Raw genomic sequence first — 20,876 nt, forward strand, 5'->3', positions numbered from 1 at the left:
CTCCTGGCCAGCTTCTCCCTGATTTGGGGGACCTGCTCATCCACGGCCCACCCCCCCGCCCCAGCAGGGGTCTGCAAACTGGGTTCAAACACTCTCCACTTAAACCAGAAAAGCCACGGAGGAAGGCGGGGCAGTTCTTGACCACAGTGGTCATCAGACTCGAACTCATGAAGAGAAAACTGTTTGGGCTCCATATTCTGAAATACCTAGTTATAGAGTATCTTCTATAAAAGGTCTGAGATATATAAATCAATCTTAAAAGAATGGAAAGGATTGAGAAATTATTTCTCAGGATTTAAAAAGCTGTTCTATGCATACAAATGCTTTATCAAAATGGATTCGAAGCTCGAACTACGTGATACGCATTTCATAGCAAGACAAAAGTGTTTCCAGAGATTAATTTTAAAAAGCAGTCCAGCTTCCTCTGGTTTCCTGTCATATTTTAGACACCTCCCCGCGGGCTCCGCACTGAAGGAAGGACGTCTGGGCAACTGGCCTCCCACGAGTGCTGGGGGCCCCCGCAGGTGCTCACCCCTCAGCATGTTCTGCTGGTGCTTGGCTGTGCAGATCAGGCGGCTGATGCCCTCGATGCACTGGCTCTTGGACTCCACATCCTTGTCCTTGGTTTTCTTGGGCAGAAACATCACTAGGAGGGAAAGGGCTGCAGGGTTCAGCCACGGCCCTCGGAGCCTGCTGTCCTGTGCCACCCACGTTCCACTGTGACCACGGCCGCCAGCGCTCCCGCCTGCCAAGGTGGCCTCTGCTCGCTGCTTGTGGCTGTGGTCAGAAGCGGCCCCCAGACCTGTGGCAAGCTCGGGGCCTGCATGGCCACCCCTCCAGTTCCCCCAGCAGTCGGCCCATCCCCCCACCTCACCCTTCTTGTTCTTCTCCTTGGTGACCACGGTCATGGACATGGTGGGCGTGGCCGCAGCCTCGCCACTGCTGGGCAGCCTGCTGACCTGGAGAGACCGGAAGGTGCACTTGAGCGTGTTTTTGGTGGCGGGCAGGTCCTTCTTCTCCACCTCTCTCTTCCTGTCTGCGGGCAGGGCTGCCGTCCAGTAATCCACCTGCAGCCCCATCAGCTCGGCGCCGACGCCCTGGCTGCAAAAAGCAGAGGGGGGGGCCTCACTGCTCTGTCCTTGCCCGGCGGCTGGCACAGGCAGGAGGAGGTGCCGGCTGGCGCCCGTGTGGCCCATCGCCGGGGGCCACCTGCAGCAGCCAACCCGCAGAGGGGAGCCCCAGCCCTGGAGCCTGCTGCAGTCCGTCCCTGGCCTCCGGGAACAGCCCAGTCTGTGCCTGGGGGTGGGCACGGCCGTGATGTGACGTCACCCAGGAGCACCTGAGCCTGCCGCCCGTCTGCTCTCAAACCACCCCTTTGAGTCTGGAGGGCCAAGGTCAACCAGCCTCATCTGAGGTGTGGCCCCCGTGGGAGTCGGGAACAGCCCTAGGACCCTGTGGCCCTTGGGGGTGTGGGTGAGTTCTGCTCACCAAAGACCCGAGGGTGGCTGGGAGGGGCTGCTGACCACCCCACCTCCTGGCTCCCATAGCTTCTACCCACATCTCAGTCTCCCGACCCTGTCTGCATGCAGAGTCCCCCAGTCACTTACTCCGTGTGGTTTCTGTCCCTAGTGCCCCCAGGGCTGGGGGGAGGGGGACAAATCTCCTAAGCCAGTCAGAACCTGGGCCACCCCCACCCAATGAGGCACCTGGCCCCAGCAAACCCGTGTCTTCCCAATGGCTGTTCTGAGCACCCCCTCCGGCCAGACCCTCAGCTTGCTGGCATCCCAGAGGTGCGGCCACGGCCATGGCCGTGGCCATGAGTGGTTCTCAGTGCTCTCTAACCCGAGGCCCCGCTGCATCAGGGGCGAGCTCAAGTCAGGATGGGGTGGGGCGCCTGCCTCGTGCGGCCACGTTTACCTGGGGGAAGACAGGCCCCCGCTCACTGACGGGGAGGAAGGCGGGGTGGGTGAGGCTTCCTTGGCCGCGGGAGACATGGACGGTGGGGTGGATGAGAGCACGCTGGAGCCCGAGGGGGCCGCGTCATCTGAGTCACCTTTGGGAAGGAGTTGGGCAGCGTTGAGCTCCCCTCTGCCTCTGTCCCCCCGAGCAGCCACGGGGGGAGGGGAGGGGAGGGGCTGCCAGGCCTCCCACGGTGGGGCGCCCTCCCCTTCCTGGCCCCGCGGGCAGGGAGCATGGGGCTACCTGACGTGGCTGAGGACGGTTCCACTATTCCAACTTTCACCACCTGGAAGGCAATGGGATGCCGGCTGGCAGCAGCCTGGAGAGTCACCAGCCCTCCCGCCCAGGTGCTGGGCTCCAGACAGACGACGAGTGCTGTCTCCCCGAGGGCGCCCGGCTGCCATGCCCCACCCTCCCGGGAGCTCCGGGCCAGGGGCAGGGTCCCGGTTCTTCCTGTCTTTGCAGCAGAGCTGAGCCCAGGGTGGCATGGGCCGTGGCTGAGTGTCCCTGTGCAGGACAGGGCTGCAGAAGCACCCTCCCGGGTCATCCTGCACACTGGGGCGGGGGCACAGGGCCCACCCTGCGGCCCCTCCACAAACCCTGAGCCCACGGCTGGCCTGGTGTGAGGGGCCCCTGCCCAGCTAGGGCCTGCACCAGGCGCCACATGGGCTGACCGGTGTGGGAGCCACGTAAAAGTAAATGAAGTGACAACTTATGTCTCCGTCACACGGGTGCTTCCAGTGTCCACAGGGTGTTTGGAGCTGCTGCATCCAGTGGGTCAGGACCCTCCTGTCACTCCAGAAGGTTCCCCGAGACAGGCTGTCCTGGACTAACTCCGTCCCAAGAGGGTTGCGAGCTGCCCTGACGGCCGGCCAGGGTAAACGACAGCGTGGACGTCCTGCTCTGCCCGGTGGCCCCGTCTGCCAAACTGCCCATGGCTCTTACAGCAGATGCCGGGGCTGCAGGCCACGAGCAAGGTTCCCGGCTATGAAAACTCACGGCAGTGGCCCCTCCAGCCAGCACGGAGCAGCTGTTAATCCTCAGCCGTGGGAAAAAAGACAAACCTCCCAATCTGCAAACCACACTCCCAGCTGGGCAGGCTGGCACGGGAGGCACCCCTTCCTGTCCTATAGCTCCTAAGGGACAGAAGCACCACTCTGCCCCATCCCAGTGGGACCTGTCCCCAGACCCTGCTGACCCTGGGCGCCCACCCACAGCCGAGTCTGACACAGCCCGTGTGCCCAGGACATGCTGAGCGCTGAGCACTGAGCCCTCGCCTCCAGGTGAACTGTTTGCCTGCACCTGTCAGCCTCCAAGCAGAGCCGGGGGCAGTGACCACCTCTGGGCCTAGCCCTACTCAACATAGGAAGGAAACAATGAGCTTTAAGATGGGGGGGTTGATTTAAAGGCGCACTCAGCTCAAATTGGTGAAGAAGGTTCTTGAACATATCAAGTTAATGCAAAACCAGACTTTATAAAAAAAAGTTTGGCAGATTGGTCATTTCCCATGCAGGTAAAGCCAGCCACACGGGAAGAATGCCTCGGGTACGGCAAGAGCCCCACCAGAGAAGTACTCACCCCTACGAAGGGAATGAACTTTTGAGAGGACTCTTCGTCAGGGCTAAGAACAAGAAACACAGACAGTTACCTCTCACTCCACCAGGCAGGCAGCAGCCAGGGCCTCATGCCGCCCATGCCATGCCCACACCCATCCCTGCAGTGCCTGGCCTGGCCCTCCGACCCTCAGCTCAGCTCCCTGCAGCTGAGGTCAAGAGGCCTGTGGGAAGCTGTGCAGGAACCAGCTTCTCCAGCCCAGGGGCCTGGTGTCCAGGCCCGACCGCCTTTCTGCTAACCCTGCAGGCCTCTGTTTCCACACAGCCCCAAGACGACAGCTTGCTGCATGTGCCCCAGGACCCCCCCATGGGACAGTCTGGGCTTCCTCCAGTGATCGGGGGGTGACCGAAAGCCAGAGTGTGGAGGTTTTCTCCTGGACAGTCTAGGTAAAGTCCACACCAACCAGAGAGACAGGGCAGGGGCAATTTCCAGGCCTCCGACCTCGGGGGTGGGGTGCACACACCATGCTCTGGCAGAGTGCCACCCCAAGAGCAGCCTGAAGGGGAGACTGAGGCTTCGGGGCCGTGCTGCTGTAGGAGGCCGGCCAGCACGGGCGGCCGTAAGGTTCTGTCTGGACTGGGCACCCATGTCTTCTAGGAGAGCCTTGCCTTCCCTGGGATTGCTGGGGCAGGCAGGCATGTCAGAGGTCCCTCCAGGGCAGGGGGTGGGGGGGGTGGGGGCAGCAGCCAAGGGGACGCAAACCAGCATCTGAGTTCCGTGGGCCAGGCCAGTCCTGCAGCTCATCCCTGCAGCTGGCTCTGCAATGACTGGTCTCCACCGCGGGGCTGGGGCCTGAGTGGCTCTCCCGGTGGGGGACAGGGTGCTTGGGCACCAGGCTCCCTGGCTGCTGTAAGAGCAACTCCTGGCCTTTGGGAAAACCCACCGGGCAGGGCCAGTTCTGGGCCTCCTGGGCCTCCTGTGACCTCAGAGAAGGGGGGCGCCTCCTTGCCCCAGCTTCCCTGGCTCTCAGGCCATCCCCCCAGCCCTGCTCCTGTCGGGAAGGAGGCGGGCGCCCGGCCAGTGCCCCCCAGGGAAAGCACACCGGGCGCCCAAGGCCGGTGCCAGCAGGAGGCGCTGTCCTCACCCTGCGGCACAGCACCCGCATGAGGGGACCGGGCTGGCAGGCCCCTGGGCGCCACCTGGACACAGGGACCACGGCCTCTGCCCCGGCACCGCCCATCACACCTCCGAGGACGACCTGGCAAACGTTTCTGGATAAAAGAACCTACAGATTTGGGCCATCCCACTGAATATGGCCAAATCCCCAGCCTTTCTGACCTGGGGGGAACAGAGCTTATCCACAGGTAACACAGCAATTCGAACCCCGTGCCCAGGCCGGCTTTCGCATGCGAGGTCCTCATGGGCCCCCGGCCGAGGGCGGGGGAGGCTCCAGCCCACAGGGGTCCAGGACCCTCCCCAAGAGCAGCACGCAGGGAGGCAGGCGAGGGCCTGGCGGGGCCGCGGGGGAACGCCACCACACAGGGATGCTGCTGGACTCTGAGAAGCCAAGCTGAGCCCTGGCCATGCAGACAACATTCAGCACTTGACGCGCGCCCAGCGGGACAGGGGTGACACCGGCTTGCCACTGAGGCCTCGCCACCTGAACTCTGGACGCAGAGGGAGCACGCGTGTCTCGGGCGGGGCATGGGTCAGAACTCCTAAGGCTCATACGTGTGGCTCCATGGTGGGGGCCCCTGGGCCTGTGGCTCATGAGACCACGTGGGGGGAGCACAAGCATGCCTCAGCTCAACGCTGGGAGCACAGAGCTGGGAGGGCCTGAGGACATAGTGCCCTGGACGTCACCCCCACCCCCAGGGGACCCGAGGCAGCTGTTGGGGCCGCACGCCGCAGGCGTGGTCTGAGGTCAGGCCAGGCGCTGCGTGCGGTCTAGAGCCTCCCTGCAGGTGCTCTCACGGGGGCAGGAGGAGATGGGGCCCCGAGGGCCATGTCCACCGCCTACCCTCTCCTGGGTCTCCTGACCCACAGCAGACAGAGGTGGCCTGCTGACCTCCTGGTCCCAGGCTCCAAGGGTGGCCAACACACTGGGCCTCCCTGGGGCCCCAACCCAGGGGCCGGTGTCACCACTGTGACGCGGAGGTGGGGGCAGGAGTCATGGGACGAGGGCCAGGGTCCCCTAAAGCCCGGGCTGGAGAAACGAGGGGCTGGTGCCAGGCAGCAAAGCAGGCTGCGGGCGTCCGCAGGATGGCGCCCAGGGCGGCTCGAGCAGTCACGGGGCACGCCACGGCTGGTCTTTCTTTAGCTCACAGAGGCTCGTTTAGCAGGGCCACATAGGGACACAGACCCCTCCTCCTGGTCTGTCCAGCAAGGAGGCTGCCTCGGGCTCAGCGACCCTGGGCTGGCGGGCTTTCCCAGGAGAGAAAGAACCCAAGACCCAGGGTGGAGCGGTGCCCTGAGGGGGGCCCGGCAGGCAGGCTGCCAGGACAAGAAAGGGGAACCCCAAATGAAAGGGCAGCTCTGGGGGCGCCTCGGAGTGTGGCTCCCAACATGTAGGTTTTCAAGGGAGGAGCCACCTGCAGGTGAAAAGCCCCTCACTGCACGTGGGGGTCTCCGCGGTCTGGCCACCTGCCCAGTTGAGCCACAAAACTCGGCCGGGAGACCCTCTGTGCCGCTCTCTGCAGCCCCGGGCGCAGGACCCAGAGCCAGGCTGGGAGTGTGCGCCATCTGGCGGGCCCCCCACCCTTTGGCCTGCACGTCCCCACGTGCAGAATCGGCAGCAATGAGTCAGGTCATCAGCTACAAGGTGGTGGGACGAAAGTCCAGACATGGCATCAGTGGCCAGTGACTCGTGGTAAGACCCCAAGCACCTGCTTCTACTGCAAGAGGTGGTGCCCAGGGCTTCAGAAACACAGATACTCACTCACGGGGGGGTCAACTTGGCCGCTTCTTCGACTCAAACTCTGGACTGCAGCGGACAGAGGACAGCCTGCCCTTCGAGCTGGGTGGGGGCCGGAGAGCAAAGTCCTGGCTCGGGGCACCCACCCACCTGCCGCTCAGTGGAGGGCCCTGCCTGACAGGTGGCAGGGTACGAGACGGCCCCCAGCTGCTCATACTGCTAAACAGCCCTAAAGACCAGCCTGGGGACACAGGGACGCAGACCCAGGGACAGCGGTACCTGAGGGTAAAGTCAAAATGAAAGTTCTTTTTCCTTTTCAGAAAGCCACCAAAAGAGAAAACACAGACATGTTATTATGTGCTCAGCACGCACGTCGCGGCTTCCAGCTCGGGGCCCACACAGCCACTGCAGCTCGCCGACGCGTCAGCTGAATTTCCTACCCCCACGCCGGGAGAGCCGCAGAGCGTCCCGCGGACAGGAGCCCAGACACTTCGCAGAGTCGGCCCTTCGGCCCACCCTCCCTGCACTGGCCGTCTGCCCTTGCGGGCCGGCAGCCAGACCTCCGCCCGGCCTCGGTGGTGGCCCCCCGCTCCTGCCCGCCGTCCTGCCCGGGGTCAGGACAAGAACGTGTCTCCGGGCCCGGGAAGCCCAGGAGGTTGAGGGAGCCCAGGCCTGCGTTCCCGTGAGTAGGTCACCACTAGGACAGGGACGCATGACAGTTGTTCCTTTAATCTTCATTATGGAAAATTCCAACGTACAAAATAGAGAAAGATCGACCAGTGCCTTCTAACCAACTCAGAGGAGGACCTGGGGCTGCCAGGCCCTCTCACGTCGTTCCCCCCAAGCCCAGCCTGGGTTCCGTCCCTTGGCCAACCAGGTCTGTCCCTGATGACCGTCCCAACGAGCCCCCCGGTGCTGTCCGAAGGCTCTGAGACCAGCCGCGGGCAGGGAGGCCCACGGAGGGCCGGCAGCTGGGGGTGGCCCGCGTCTGGGGCGCGGAGCCGGCGCCCCCGCCCTCCCGCACACCCCGCCCTGCCCAGGGCCCAGCGAGGTACCTCTTCTGCTTGTAGGTCAGCATGGCCTCTGCGATGGGCAGCTGGTGGGCACAGTTGGCGCCTGCGATGTACTGGGTGATCCTCGACACGATGTCCGGTGTGTCCTGCACTGCACGAGAAGGCCGGGCAGGGTCCGTGGGGTGCCACACTCCCCTCTCACCCCACACGGTGCCCCCAGGGCCACCCAGCTCCCAGCCTGGGAGCAGTGGGAATGCTGGGGGCAGCTGAGGGCCCCCCCTGCCCTCACGGCTCCTCCGGATCCCTGGGAGCCCTCGTCCGGGACCCCATGGCCAGCCAGCTCTGAGGCCCATGGCGGCCAGTGGGGAGCACCTGGCTGAGGCCCCACTTCTGCTCCCGGAGGCGTGGCGGCTCCTGGAGGCAGGATGCGAGGGCAGCCCCCACCCGGCCGGCTGGCCCCAGGCCTCACCGGCGCTCTGGGCCTCCAGCTTGTTGAACAGGTCTCTCCAGGCCAGGTCCTGGAAGAAGTTGTTGTAGCGGTAGTCCACGGAGCCCAGGTACCTGGCCACGGGGTGGGAACCTGCGAGCCCAGGGGAGAGGGTCAGGCTGCAGGGCCCGCTCTGTGGGCCCTCGAAGCCCCTCCCTGCTCCTGGGGGCGGGGGCGCCGCTGCGGACCACAGAGGGTGCTGGGGTGCCAGGCAGCCCCTCCCCTGGGACCCGGCGCCTCCCAGTAACACGTCGTGCGAGCCACAGATGCGGAGCCACGTTCCACGGGGTTTGGTCGTTTACAAGGACTCGCGACCACCCTGCCCTGCTTCTGACAACAGCATCGAGTTAGCCCGACGACGGGGTGCGGGGCCCCAAGGGTGCCCAGCGCAGGGGCGAGCGCTCCACGCCTGCCCCCCCGCGAGAGCCTCTCACCCAGCGGGATGATGAGAAAGCGCATGTAGCCCAGCCAGTCGGGGGTCTTGTGGGACAGCTGCTCCACGAAGAGCCGCAGGATAGCGCTGAGGTAATGCTGCGCTCCCGCCACGGCGATCTTCACGGGGGTCGGCGGCTGTGAGTTACAGTTGCAGCTGTGGCCCCGGGGGCAGGACAGAGAGGGGACAGATGCCTCAGGGAGCCGTGCTTGCTGCCAGGTCCCCCCCGCCGCGGGGACCCCCCACCGCCCAGATCCGGACGGAAGGCGGGCCGTGGGGGGCCTGTGGGTGGGCACGCCTGCGGTCCACCAGCGCCCCCGACGCAGCCCCAGGCGAGCCTGGGATGCAGGGACCCCGACGGACGCCCCGTGGCAGCGGGACTCACTATCTCTGTATTCTGGAGACGATGGTGCTGAAGGCCGCTTGGACGTCAGCGGCAGAGCACGTACACACCACGGGGAGCGTGTGCTTCTGCAGGACCTCCGACAGGAACTGGGGCGAGGGCGCGGAGTGAGCCTCAGCGCCCCACCCCGCCTCCCGTCAGCGCCGCACCCCCACGACACGCAACGCCAGGCGCGGGCTCTCCCCCCGCGGAGGGGACACCCCCCACCCCACCCCACTCCCACCGCAGGGAGGACGCCTGGCCCCTCCCCACCTGCCCCTGCCAGTCGGAGGTGTTGACGAGAATGATGTTTTCAGGGAGCTGGTCATCAGAGATGAGGATGTGGTTTAACTGGTCATACACGGTCTTCCTGGGGATCTGGAGACACAGGCCCATCCACACTGGTGGGAGGGGTGCTGCAGCCCCTCACCTCCAGCTGACCCCCACCCCCAGCAGCCACCCAGCAGTGGGCAGGAGAGGCCGGCCCTGCTCTTGCTCAAGCACTCGGCTTTGCACCGGACAGGTCACTGGGCTTAAGGCTCCGTGGGACCGTCACAGCCCGCAAGGTGGCCGGGCCGCCTCCCCCTTGAGCTGCCAGCACTGGGTCAGATCTGGGCGGCCGTGGCCTCTGCCCATGACCTGTCCCGGAGTGCGCACCTGCAGCTGGCTCCTCGTGTCCGGGCAGCGCTCATTGTCCAGACTGTTGGCCCGTTCGTTCTGCGGCCGCGCGGGCTGCCGCTCCTTCAGGGACGTGCTCCGGCCCCGGCGGCCGGCCTGCTTCCCCTCGGACCTGCCGGGGAGCAGCACAGGCTGGGGCAGGCCCACGTGCTCGCCGCCCCAGGGAAGGGGGCTGCTCAGCGGCGGGGCTGTGGTGGGTTCACGGAGGGTGGGAGGGCAGGTGGCAGGCAGGGTGGGCTCCTCTGGGGGCAAAGGGCTGACGTGGAGGCCACGCACACACTGGGCACATGCGCGCTCCACGTGGACATAAGGCCTGATATGACACGGGAGTGCCGGCGGCACGGAACCACGGCCCCAGGAAGGGGGCTCCGCTGTCCGCCTGCAGAAGGCCCCAGCCTAGCGGGTCTCAGGGCAGGAACACAGGTCCTGGGGGGTGTGGTAGTCCGTGGCCACACATGGCCGTACAGAGGGCGCTGGGAGCTCGGCCAGGTGCCCAAGGAAGGTGAAGACAAGACGGGCTGGGGAGCACGTCCCAGGGAGGGGCTCACAGATGACCCCCAGACTGACCGAGACGGCAGTGGGGGCGGGTAAGAGACGCCGCAGGAGTGACCCCCACGGGGAAGCTGCCCAGGTCCTTGCCACCCCGACGCCCTCCTCTGTGATGCCCACCGTGAGGGGCAGGGTCCTGGCCCCGCAGAGCTGCCGTGCCGGAGGCTGCCCGGGGGCTGCTGCTGTGCTTGACCACACCGGACTCTGGGCCCAGCTGGGCACACTCCTCCCGCACCAGGGCTACGCTGGTCCATAAGGTGCCAGTGAACAGTGCCAGGGGCAGGAAAACGTGAGATGGGCAGCCGGGACCACACCTCAGCCCCAGAAGGCCTGCTGGCAGCTAGCTACAAACAGGGGTGTGTGGGGTCCCACGTGGACCTCTGGGGCAGGCCCTGAAATCTCTGTGCTCCTAAGTGAGTCTCATCCAGTCATGGGGCCCTGCCCGCCACACTGGCTCATGTGGGCAATGCCTGGCCGACAGCCTCCCCAGGGCATCCTGTCACCTGGTGGAGGGGATGACGAGGGACTCCGTCTTGGTGATCCGCCCGCTGGGCGGCAGCTTCTCGGTGAACACGTCCAGAGCAGAGGTCTCCACCTCCGGGCTGTCCTCGGGCTGTGCGGGCTGCTCCCCGGGGGCGGGTGTGCTCTGAGATGCAGAGAAGGGGGCCCGATGGTAGGCACGTCCTGCGGGAGCCTCCCCTCGGGGGCCAGTCTCAGGCCCGAGGAGCCCCTGGTTTGGGTGGGGTGTAGGCTGGTTTCAGGCTGACAGCTCTCCACATGCAGCACAGATGCTTCCGCTGGGGAGCCGAGCTGACCTCCGCTTCCAACCATGGGGCTCCCGGTCCTGGCTGCCAGGGGAGACCAGCACCAAGCCTCCCCCAAGCCTCCCTAAAACCTGCCCTGCAGCCCAGGACACCTTCCTCAAGAAGCCCCATGAGGGCAACAGGGGTCAACTATAGTGTTCACGGGGCCTGTGCTCAGCAAAGCAGGGGGGCACCCCCTGTCCTCCCAGAACTAGGGTGATTCCGGACCCTGACTGTCCCTCGGGGTGGGGGTGAACCCAGGGGCGCCCTCATTGTGGTTCTGTGCACTGGGCCCGGGAGGTGTGAGCTCAGGACCCCATGTCGAGGCCGGCCCTGAAGGCAGTGTGTAAGTGGGCTCTGTGCTGGACCCAATGCACGTGTCCCGCGCCTGCTCACGTGGGTCGTGTCCGAGACGCTGTCGCTTGGCTGCTTGCCTCCCAGGGCTCGAGTCTTCTCAGGCACGTCGGCCTGTGTGGACAAGATGGACATCAAGATGTGTTCAATGGTGGGCACAGGCTGGCTCACCTCCGGGCAGGGAGACCTGGGCTTGGGAGCAGCCGGGGATGACTGGCCGGGGCTTTCTTAGACCGCGGGTGTAGGGTCACCCCAAGACAGGCATGTGGCATTGGGCAGGGGATTCCAGCCACATACAAACCCAGGAGCACAGTGTAACACCGAGTGTAAGTAACACTCTGAGCGACCCAGGGAGACGGGGAGATCAGGACGGCCCACCCCTGGCCTGAGGTCCCCCCAGGAGGGAGGGGCTGCCGGGCCTGGCCTGCTCACGGGACTCGGAGGCTCCTTGTGGCTCCGGACACTGTGGATGCTCCCGATTTCCGTCTGCGAGCTGGAGTGTGACAGCCCTTCGAAGTAGGGCCTGGGTGTGGGGACGGAGAGAGGTCACGCTCCAGGACCCTCCCCCCACTGAAGGGTAGGCACTGTCCTCGTGGCATCTGGCAGCCATGCAGGGCTGGGAACCATGGCCCTGGGGAGGATGCTGAGCACCACACAATGCGCCGCCCTTCTCGGCTCCTCCACCGGCTTTGACGTCCGCATAAGACCTGCCTCCCTGAAACCCACCACTCTTGGCCTTTACCCTGGGCAAGGTGGCGGGTGGCTCGGGTGGGCAGCTCCACCAGCAGAAGGCTGGGGAGCCTCAGGCCCACGGCCAGCTCGCAGCAACACAGGAACGTGCTCAAGGCTGCCACAAGGGCACCATCAGCAGGACCCGGTGACCCCAGGCCAGCAGGCCAAACACCCTGCCCCCAGCAGACAGCCGGGGGGGCGGCGCTCAGACTCAGAGACTCAGAACACAGTTCAGGCTGAAATGGTGGGCGGGGCTCAGGCAGTCTGGTGATAGAGCCCCCAGGGACAGGGAAAGGCGAGGGCAGGGCCAGGGCCGGAGGTGCCCAAGCCCCCCCCGGGACTGTGAGCACCAGCTGGCCCATGGCCGGCAGCCGAGGTGACCCCATGGACGACAGAAGCAGAGACCTGTTCCAGCTGAAGGCGGCAAAGCCCGAGGTGCCTCAACGGCCTTGTCAGTTCTGCCGGTGGGGGGGCCGCAGGCATGACACAGGGGGCGCTGAGCCTGTAAGTGGACCCCCCAAGCTGCATCTGCAGCGAAGGCCAGTGACTGACACCTACACCAGAGCCCACGGACGCCACAGGCGTGCCCACACGGGACTGGCCACGTGGGGCGGCGGGAGGTCAGCAGCTGCACAGAAAGCCCACCCTCCCCGTGGGCATCTCTGTCCCACTGACTCATATCAAAGAGTTAAGGGGCGCCTGGGTGGTTCGGTTGGATGAGCGTCGGCTCAGGTCATGATCCCAGGATCCCAGCATCGGGCTCCCTGCTCAGCGGGAAGCCTGCTTCTCCCTCCGCCTCCGCCTCCGCCCCTCCCCCCATTCCCGCTCATGCTCTCTGTCTTAAAAAAAAAAAAACAACAACACAAAAAAGCATTAAAAGCAAAGCCAGAATGCCACAGATCTTCTGGACGCCAACATGGCCCCCACTTGGCAGCCACACGCTGTTCGGTCCCGTGGGTCAAGCCTCCCCTGACCCCAAGCCCAGGGCCTCCTGCCCTCTCCTGCCCCAGCCAGGCTGGCACCCGGCTCCTGGAGGACAGGGATGCTCTGCAGTCCCCAGCTCCCCGTGTCCCCAGTGCACAGAACCCCACGGCCCCCCACCTGCTGGCTGCCTCCTGTGACAGATGCCGCGCTCGGCCCAGCCGAGACCCTGGGAAGACTGCCTTCCCCACCCAGAGCTCTCACCCCTCCACCTCTGACACCACGACCTCTTGCAGGGACGACCCCAATGCCTCCTAACCGGTCTCCTGTCTTCATGCTCCCAGTGGATTCCAGAGAGATCTTTCCAGAACGTAGCCGTGACCCTGTCACTTCCCTCCACAAACACCGCAAACCTGGGCCGCCTGCTGGGATGCACGTCCACCCCCTCCTCCCTGACCAGAGCCCGTGTCCCCAAGTGCATGATACCCTGTGGCCCCTGCTGGGGCCGGGCGGCAGAGGGAGGTGGTGGGTGTGCTCACCTGAGCTTTGGTTTGGGGGTGCTGAGGACACTGTCATCGTCCTCCAGGTCCGGGCCACTGTCACTGGGGTTCTCCATGTCCAGCGTGTCATACAGAAGGTCCAGGTCCTCCTCTGCCTCAGGGACATGCTCTGCAGGGTCCTGCTCTGAATCCAGGACCTATAGGGAGGTCAGACGTGTGAGGGCTGGTCTGGGGGGGTCCCCTTGGCAGGACAGACAGCAAGAAGGCACGGAGCCACCAAGCACTCTCTCTCCGGCATGTGCTACCAGCCCAGTTCTGCCAGACGCTGGGGTGACCTTTAGGACCTCCAGTCACCGGGTGCCGAGCACGGCACGGCCATTCTGCCCCTCGTGGCTCCTACTTCAACAGAGAAATGCACGGCAGGAGTGCAGGGCAGGGAGCCCACCTGGGACGGGTCCGCACCGCAGTCAGGGCTTGGGATGCCTCCCTCCCCAAGGCCTCTCCCCGCTCACTGTTCCCCCCAACCCTGAGCTGACTTCCATCCCCATGCATGGGCCTCCTCCAGAACGTCATAGAAATGGTCACCCTCGGCATGGGGCTCCTCCCACTCAGGCGTGCCTATCAGGAGGCGTCCGCACTGTTTGCCTCCAGTGCCGTCCTCGTCAGCACCCGCCTGCCCCTGAACGTGGCCTGGGTCTAGCTGGCCACCAGCGGATAGACGCTCCAGGCTTTGCTGCCACAGACGAAGCTCCTGGGACTGTCTGTCCCTCAGTCCTCATGTGGACATCCTGGATCTCACGGGGTGGATACCAGGTACGGGACCACTGGGGTGACCCTGGTTAAGCGTGAAGTTGACACTTGGAGGAACTGCCAGGCTGTCTTCCGCAGCGGCCGCCCCGCGGGGTGTTCCCGTCAGCCCTGCAGGTCCGGCTGCTCCCCCTGACGTCGGCACCCCCACACTCTATCCTGCGAGGTCACGGCTACTCTCTGTGGCCTCAGGAGGTCGCCCTGCAGCTTCTCAGGGGCTTGCTGGCTATCCAGGTCCCTCCTCAGAGAAAACCTCTAGTCTGAGCCTCTGACCAACTCTTGAACTGGACAATTGATTTCTCTCCGGATTGTCTCTTTATTTGGGGTTGTAAGGGTGCCTTCCACCTTGTGGGCACGGGTCCCTCACGGGATCTATAATTTGCAAACACCGTCTACGTGACAGTTCACCTCCCTGATGGCTGTTCGGAGCACAGAGGCGTTTACGTTTTGATGTGCTCTGACTTACCAGTTTCCCTCTGGCGGCTTGTGCGTCCGCTGTCCTGTCTAAGCCACAGGGCCCGGCCCCCGGGCGCCAAGATCACTCTCCTGAGTTTCATCATGTAAGCGCTTACGTTTAGGTCTTTGATCCGTCTGGAGTTAATTCTGTACGTGGTGTGAGGTCCTCGTGCGTGTGGACACCTGGCTGTATTACTACTTTCTGCTGAAAAGCCTACTTTCCCCCATTGAGTGGTCTTGGTACCCTTGTTGGAAACTGACCGCTAATCCCTCGCGCGGTCTCGATTACTGCACCTCTTAGAGAGTTGTGCAATTAGCAAGTGTGAGTCCTTCCACCTTGTTATCTTCCAAGACTGTTGTTTACTGCGGGTCCCTTGCATTTCCGTGCAGAGTGGGGATGAGCCGGTCCTCAGACAGGGATCCTACAGAAGCTGTGGACGGATCTGGGGGGACTGAGGCTGAGATGGGTCTGTTTCCAGCTCCAGCGTCTGAGGAGAGCTGCCGCCCGGCCACCACCACGCCCGCAAGACCCTTCACGTGTGTGGACGAGCGGCCGTCACCCTCCGTGCAGCGACGACCACATGCGGCGGTGACACGTGGACACTTACAGCCACCTCTCCCGGGTGATCCAGGACCTGCGGGCCAACTCTCTTACGCCCACGTTAAAAGGAAAACTGAGGTATTGTTTTGTGGTTATGAAAGGTATACAAACCCATCCCAGCAAATTTGGAGAGTGGAAAACAGCTAAAGGAAGGAAGCTGTAGGTCAGAGCGTGTCGATGGGGGGCTGTGTGTGCGGCGGCAGGGTCTTGCAGAAACTAACCGGGAACGGCCCCCAAATACCCTCGACTTAGAATGACATAAAACACAAAACGCATGGTCACACCCCCAAATGACATCCAGCCTCCCCCAGGTCTGTCCCCGGGCTTGTGACTGCAGACACGCGCTGGCGGCCTCGGCTCGGCCCTCGAGGTGCCCCGGGGGTGGGACGGTCAGTGGCAGAGCCAGGACGAGGCCCAGATGCCTCCAGAGCCCCGGTCTCACAGGACGCCATGGGCCTGGCAGTCCAGGGAGGGTCACTCACCTCATCTGACACTTTGAACCTCCGCAGCAACGCCACGACCTTCTGCTTGAAGTTTTGTTGCTGCAAGACAAGCAGGACAGAATCAGAACCCAAGGGGCCGGCTTCCCTTGGGAGGACGGGGCAGGCTCGGCGGGAGGGAGGCACGGTCCCCACGGCTCACGCAAGCCCGGCTCTCGGCAGCCAACGGCGCCAGCCCCTTTGCAAGCATTTGACATCACAGCTGCGCTTGGCCTTGGGACCAGACCGGGGAGGAGCCGGAGGGGGGGCGTGCGCCGTCTCTCCCTCCATGTGAGCAAGGCTGCTGGCCCTGCCCGAGGCACCAGCTCACCCCAGCGGGACTCAGGGCTGGGCACACGGGGGGCAGGCGGATGGCAAGGGCTCAGAGGGAGCCCAAGCTCCACCGTGCCCAGCGCTGCCCTGGGCCTCAGAGGCTGAGCTCTGGCCACTGAGTGAGGCAGCTGCCCCAGCCCCCCTCAAGGGGGTGACCCTATAAAGGACTCCCACACCCCCTCCTTAGGTGTCAGGCCCCTGAGCCCCGAACCAGGCTCAAACAGGTGCTGCCACGCCCCACCCACTGTACCGGGACCAGGCCCAGGCCTCCCAGCGTTGCCAGAGGAGGGGGCAGAGGTTTCTGGGGCTGGGCTTGTGCCCCAAGGGTTCCGGGGCCACCCACTGCACAGCCCGGGCCTGGGGCCACGGCCCCACACACAGGAGCGGCTTGGCCCTGGGACTGCCCAGGGCTCTGTGCCCAGTGGTGGGCGTTCTGTGACGGGCTAAGGCCTCCACCTGGAGCTTTCCTCCTGGAGGAGAAGCGGGATGGCCAGAGCCCGGAGGCCCCCGTGCCGGGTGGGCCCGACGCTGAGCAGAAACGAGGGGCTTAACTGGGCACAGGCGGGAGGCAGATAGCCTCCCCAGCTCTGCTCGTGGAGCAGCCTGAACAGGACGGCCGTTGTCCCACCTCCTCCCTGCCGTCTGGGATGAGCACGAGGACCCCGCCGGTGAAGCTTCCCGGGTCGATGACCAGCACCTCGTAACCCACCCGCCAGCACAAGGCCGTGGGGTCTCCCTGCCTTCACGCCCCACAAAGAGGCTGGGCCTCAGGAGAAGCCAGCAGAGCCAGGCCACGGTGGGGGGGTCCCCGAGACGGCCGCCTCCCATCCCGATGCCCAATCTGGGGCCCCAGCCCCCCAACCCCGCCCTTCCCCAGTGTTAGTAAAACCAGTTTCCACCGACCCTGGTCATGGATGCCGTTCTTACTATCGATCGCCGCTGCTTCTTGGGTTTCCCCACATCGAAGTCCTCCTCGTCCAAGTCCTGGGGAGACAAGCACAGGGACTGGCAGAGGGCACCCCCAGAGCACCTGTGGGCGTGCGGCAGGGCCCCGGGGCACACGCAGGGGGCCAGCTCCCAGCCTCCACCCCCCTCTCGGCGCCGCCCTCATGCCGGCAGCTCAGGGGTCCCTGGCCGTCCACACCCCGAGCGTCTGGGGGCCCACGCGGCCTCACGGTCCTGCGCACGGGGCCCCGGCTTACCTGCCCTTGTACGGCATCGTCACTGGCCTCCTGCTCAGAGGAGAAGCTCTCATACTCCTCCTCCGAGTAGTTATCTATGGAATGAGCAAACGGAAGGGGGAGCACCTCGAGGTTCCGACCGGTGTCCTGGCGATGAGGCGGCGGCCAGAGGACGGGCCCCTGGACCCGCGGGGAGCCATGCACAGCCCCCACAGGCAGACTTCGGGGAGGGGGCAGGCCCGTGCTTCCCGCTCCCACGGTGGCCCCTATGGACCTCAGGCGCTTCAGCCTGGATCGCGTGCCCAACTGGGTCCCCTGCGTGCCCTCCCGCACCTCCGGGGGACAGCGGCCGCCATCACGAGGGTGCTGACAGCCACGCCAGGACCTGTGCCCAGACCCAGGAAGGCACCACCATCAGGCCCATGACCTCTTGCCTACCGCCGAGCTTGCACGCCTGCAGCCCAGGCTCCCAGAGTGCCCAATGTCGCCGGCGCAGCGAGCTCACCCAGCCCCAGGGAAACCCGCACACCCTCGTGGTCCCTCCCCAGCTTCCCAGACCCGCGGGAAGGGGGCCAGGAGGCAGCCAAGCGGAGCCCCTGCAGCTGTACTCACCTGCGGACTTGGCCTTGGGCCCCGCCTGCATGGCGCTGTCCTCGTGGTCGATGGGCTGGCTGGACAGGGAGAAGACCCAGATCTCGGCCACCTTGACCGACGCCTCCTTAATGCTGCTGCAGAGGCTCAGCACCTGGCCGCCCTCGGAGGGGTGCTGCATCACCTGGGGGCAGGGCTCAGCTCTAGAAGGGGCCCAGGCGCAGGGCCAGCACCCAGCAGCACCCCTCCTGGGTGCATGGGAGCAGGGCCACGGGCAGGCAGGAGACGCGCCCACAGGGCAGGAGGACACTGGTCAAGACTCTGGGGGCCGGCGCCAGGCTCAGCCACTGGGGACTGAAGGCTGTCGAGGAGGGGAGGGTCTGAGCCCGCCTGTCCAGGGGCTGCAGCGCGGAGCAGACTGTGTGTGAGGCTACGGCTCGGGGCCACCAATCCCGGGATCTGCGTCCAGGGCCCCGCGTCCGTGGGGACCAAGGAGGACCGGCCGTCTGCACAGGCTGGGGGTCTTGTGTGGCAGAGCCGACACACAGCAGGCCGGTGAGTCCTTGGAGGCATTCGGGTCATGAGAGATTTCAAGCAGACCAGGGACAGGGACACACGCCCCTTCGCGCCCCTTCGCGCCCCCTCGCACCCCCCCGCACCCTGGCTGGTGACAACTCCGAGGACGCCCCTGCAGGCCGGAGCCTCTGCATCCTACAAGCTGCCTTTGGGGTCATTTGACCAAATCCAAATTTTGGGATTTCATAGACCCAATTATTTTTAATCTGGGGAGCCTGATTTGGGGTGCCAGCCCTTGAGTAGAGTACGAAAATGAAATTTTTGAGAAAGGTAACATCCGCGACTGCTACCATCTCAGAGACCAAATTAGGAAGGCTCCACGCACAGGCAGAGCTGGACAGGCAGGTGCACCGTCTTCCTCCTCACGCCCTCCACACCTGTGCCACCGGCCTGAAGGGCGCTTGTTGGGAGTATCAGGCAGGCAGGGTTTGAGGGGAAGCAGGAGGCCTGCAGGCTTGACCAGGTGCCATGGGCATGGGGGTCCTGGGCCAGAGGAGCAGGGCTGAGGGGTGTGGGGGCAGCCTTGCCCTGCCCCAGGTGGGCACCAACACAGCTCCGCGTTCCTGAGCATCACAGTTCCTGGACAGCCCTGAGCGCGACCCCGTGACGGGGACGGCCCTGAAGCACAAAGGACACGAGGGGCCTTGGCTGCCAACCACAGCTCGGGACGGCAGGTCCTCCGAGACACGGTGGTGCCGGCTGGTCAGTTCCGTTTGCATGAAGGTCCCCTCCTCGCCTCACCAGGGAACTTCCTTACGCTCACAGCCCGCGCCCCCACCCCACAGCAAGCACGTGCCGCCCGCCTAGGCAGCCCACGGGCCAGGGCCAGCGCCCACGGAAGGGGACGCGGGTGTCCCAGGAGGACGCGCTCCCTGGGGGGCACGGGACGGACCCACGCTGGGCAGAACCCACAGGCCGTCAGGTGAGGCCCGACGGGGGCCTCTGGCTGAGCGGGGACACGCTCACCTCGGCCATGTTGATGGAGCCCGCCGCCAGCGTTTTGTAGCCCAAGATCGTTCGGTTTTTGTAGCGCTTTCTCCGCTGCAGCATGATCTGCAGCTTGTTGCCTTCTCTCTTCAGGAAGTGAGGGTACTGCAGAGAAGGGGTCAAGGCTGCCGTCTGTCCCCGTGGCCACACCAGCGCAGCACCGACGAGCCCGGAGGCTCGCTCCTCGCCGGGCCGCCGGGGGCCTCCGTCGGGGACACGGGAAAAGCCACTGCCGGCAGACGTGAGCAGCTGGCCAGGGCCTCTGGGTCATCAGCGGGGTCAGCCAGAGACCCTGCCCACGACGCAGACGGCAGGGGCGTGACCCCAAGGTGGCGCTGGTCCAGTGGCCCATCAGAGCACCACGGGGGCTTCTGCGAGAGCAGGGCTCGTGTGCACCAACAGAGGCTCGCAAGCGCGTCCCTTAACCTCACAGAAGCCGCACGCCTGTGCCCGGCTGGCCAGCGCTTAAAGACCGCGAACTGCACGTCTTGGAAGCCGCGCTCCGATAAAGCGGGTCCCGCAAAAGAAAACTTCCACGCAGACCCCAGAAGCCCCCGCAGGGGATGCCGGAGCTGGGGTCACGTGCCCCCGCCCCGGGCACAGCCAGGCCGACGCTAAGCCCAGTGTGTTACGCACGTCTGCGAATCTGCACAGCACCCACCTTAAACAACTGTGCGAAGAGGAACGGAGGCAGGATGAGCGCCCTGCGGGTGGGTTGGGGCCAGCCTGCTCCCACCCACAGACCTGGGCTCTGGAGGGTCCGTGGGGAGGAGGTTCTGCTTCATGCTGTGGGGCAAGCAGGGGGCACCTAACGTACTTCAAAGGGGTCAGAACTTACAAAACTGAGGTCCCCTGTTCCTCCCCATCTTCTCTGAACACTGGAGCCAAATGGCCTTTTTTCTCGGGTTTGTTTATTTACTTATTTAAGTAATCTCTACACCCCATGTGGGGCTCGAACTCACCACCCCGAGATCAAGAGTCACACGCTTTCCCGACTGAGCCAGCCCGGCATCCCCAAAACGACTTTCTGAGAGTGAGCTTGGGCCTCACTACATTCTTTAGCACAGGACCGGGAGGGAAAATGCGATCTAATAAAGCACGCACGTCTTCTAACATTTCGGAGGACAGCACACTGGGGGAGAACATCCCTGCAAGGTGGGCCGCTGCCCCCTGCCCACGTGCCAGGCCCACCTGCAGAGAGAAGGTCAGCGCCAGGTCGGTCTCCACTTGTCCGCTGGGGGGCAGCACAATCTCATGGGACCGCAGGATCCGTTTGGAGCCCTGGGACAGAACAAAACGGCTGCTCATTCACAAGGGGGCATCTCACCGTGAAACCCACTGCCCTCAGACTCTCACGTGAAGAGCCACAGACCAGGCAGTGGGAGGCATAAGCTCACGGGATTCCCAAACGCACCCTTGGGGAGGTTTGTCAAGAGCCTTAGAAACGTCCCCATCCTGTCACCCTCTAGTTCTCCCCTAGATGATCCAGATTACTCACTGCCACATTTAAAGTAACTACCAAAAATGCAGCAGTGGGGTGTGGGGGTCACGGGACAATGCCAGGGTGTGGGGGGTCACAGGACAAT

At 64.7% G+C, this 20,876-nt stretch overlaps 1 protein-coding gene across 6 annotated transcripts in view; it reads right to left on the reverse strand.

Moving 5' to 3' along the window:
- PACS2 (phosphofurin acidic cluster sorting protein 2) overlaps window positions 1–20,876 on the reverse strand; it is a 28,852-nt gene that overhangs the window by 3,264 nt on the left and 4,712 nt on the right. Inside the window, exons 3-24 of one of the 6 annotated variants that reach the window (XM_034993275.1) lie at window positions 20,482–20,571; window positions 19,270–19,395; window positions 17,749–17,911; window positions 17,158–17,231; window positions 16,883–16,939; window positions 15,626–15,685; window positions 13,319–13,476; window positions 11,559–11,649; window positions 11,169–11,240; window positions 10,473–10,615; window positions 9,400–9,532; window positions 9,016–9,120; window positions 8,746–8,852; window positions 8,362–8,516; window positions 7,910–8,020; window positions 7,483–7,591; window positions 6,707–6,739; window positions 3,538–3,580; window positions 2,203–2,245; window positions 1,918–2,053; window positions 875–1,101; window positions 533–646 (exon numbers count right to left, since the gene is read on the reverse strand). In XM_034993275.1, coding sequence (XP_034849166.1) covers window positions 533–646; window positions 875–1,101; window positions 1,918–2,053; window positions 2,203–2,245; window positions 3,538–3,580; window positions 6,707–6,739; window positions 7,483–7,591; window positions 7,910–8,020; window positions 8,362–8,516; window positions 8,746–8,852; window positions 9,016–9,120; window positions 9,400–9,532; window positions 10,473–10,615; window positions 11,169–11,240; window positions 11,559–11,649; window positions 13,319–13,476; window positions 15,626–15,685; window positions 16,883–16,939; window positions 17,158–17,231; window positions 17,749–17,911; window positions 19,270–19,395; window positions 20,482–20,571 — 2,350 coding nt within the window. The other 5 variants (XM_034993274.1, XM_034993278.1, XM_034993277.1 and 2 more) reach the window with 5 other exon arrangements.

The sequence above is a fragment of the Mirounga leonina genome, unplaced genomic scaffold (assembly GCF_011800145.1).
Source record: "Mirounga leonina isolate KUSES-001 unplaced genomic scaffold, KU_Mleo_1.0 Mir_82, whole genome shotgun sequence".
NCBI lineage: Eukaryota > Metazoa > Chordata > Mammalia > Carnivora > Phocidae > Mirounga > Mirounga leonina.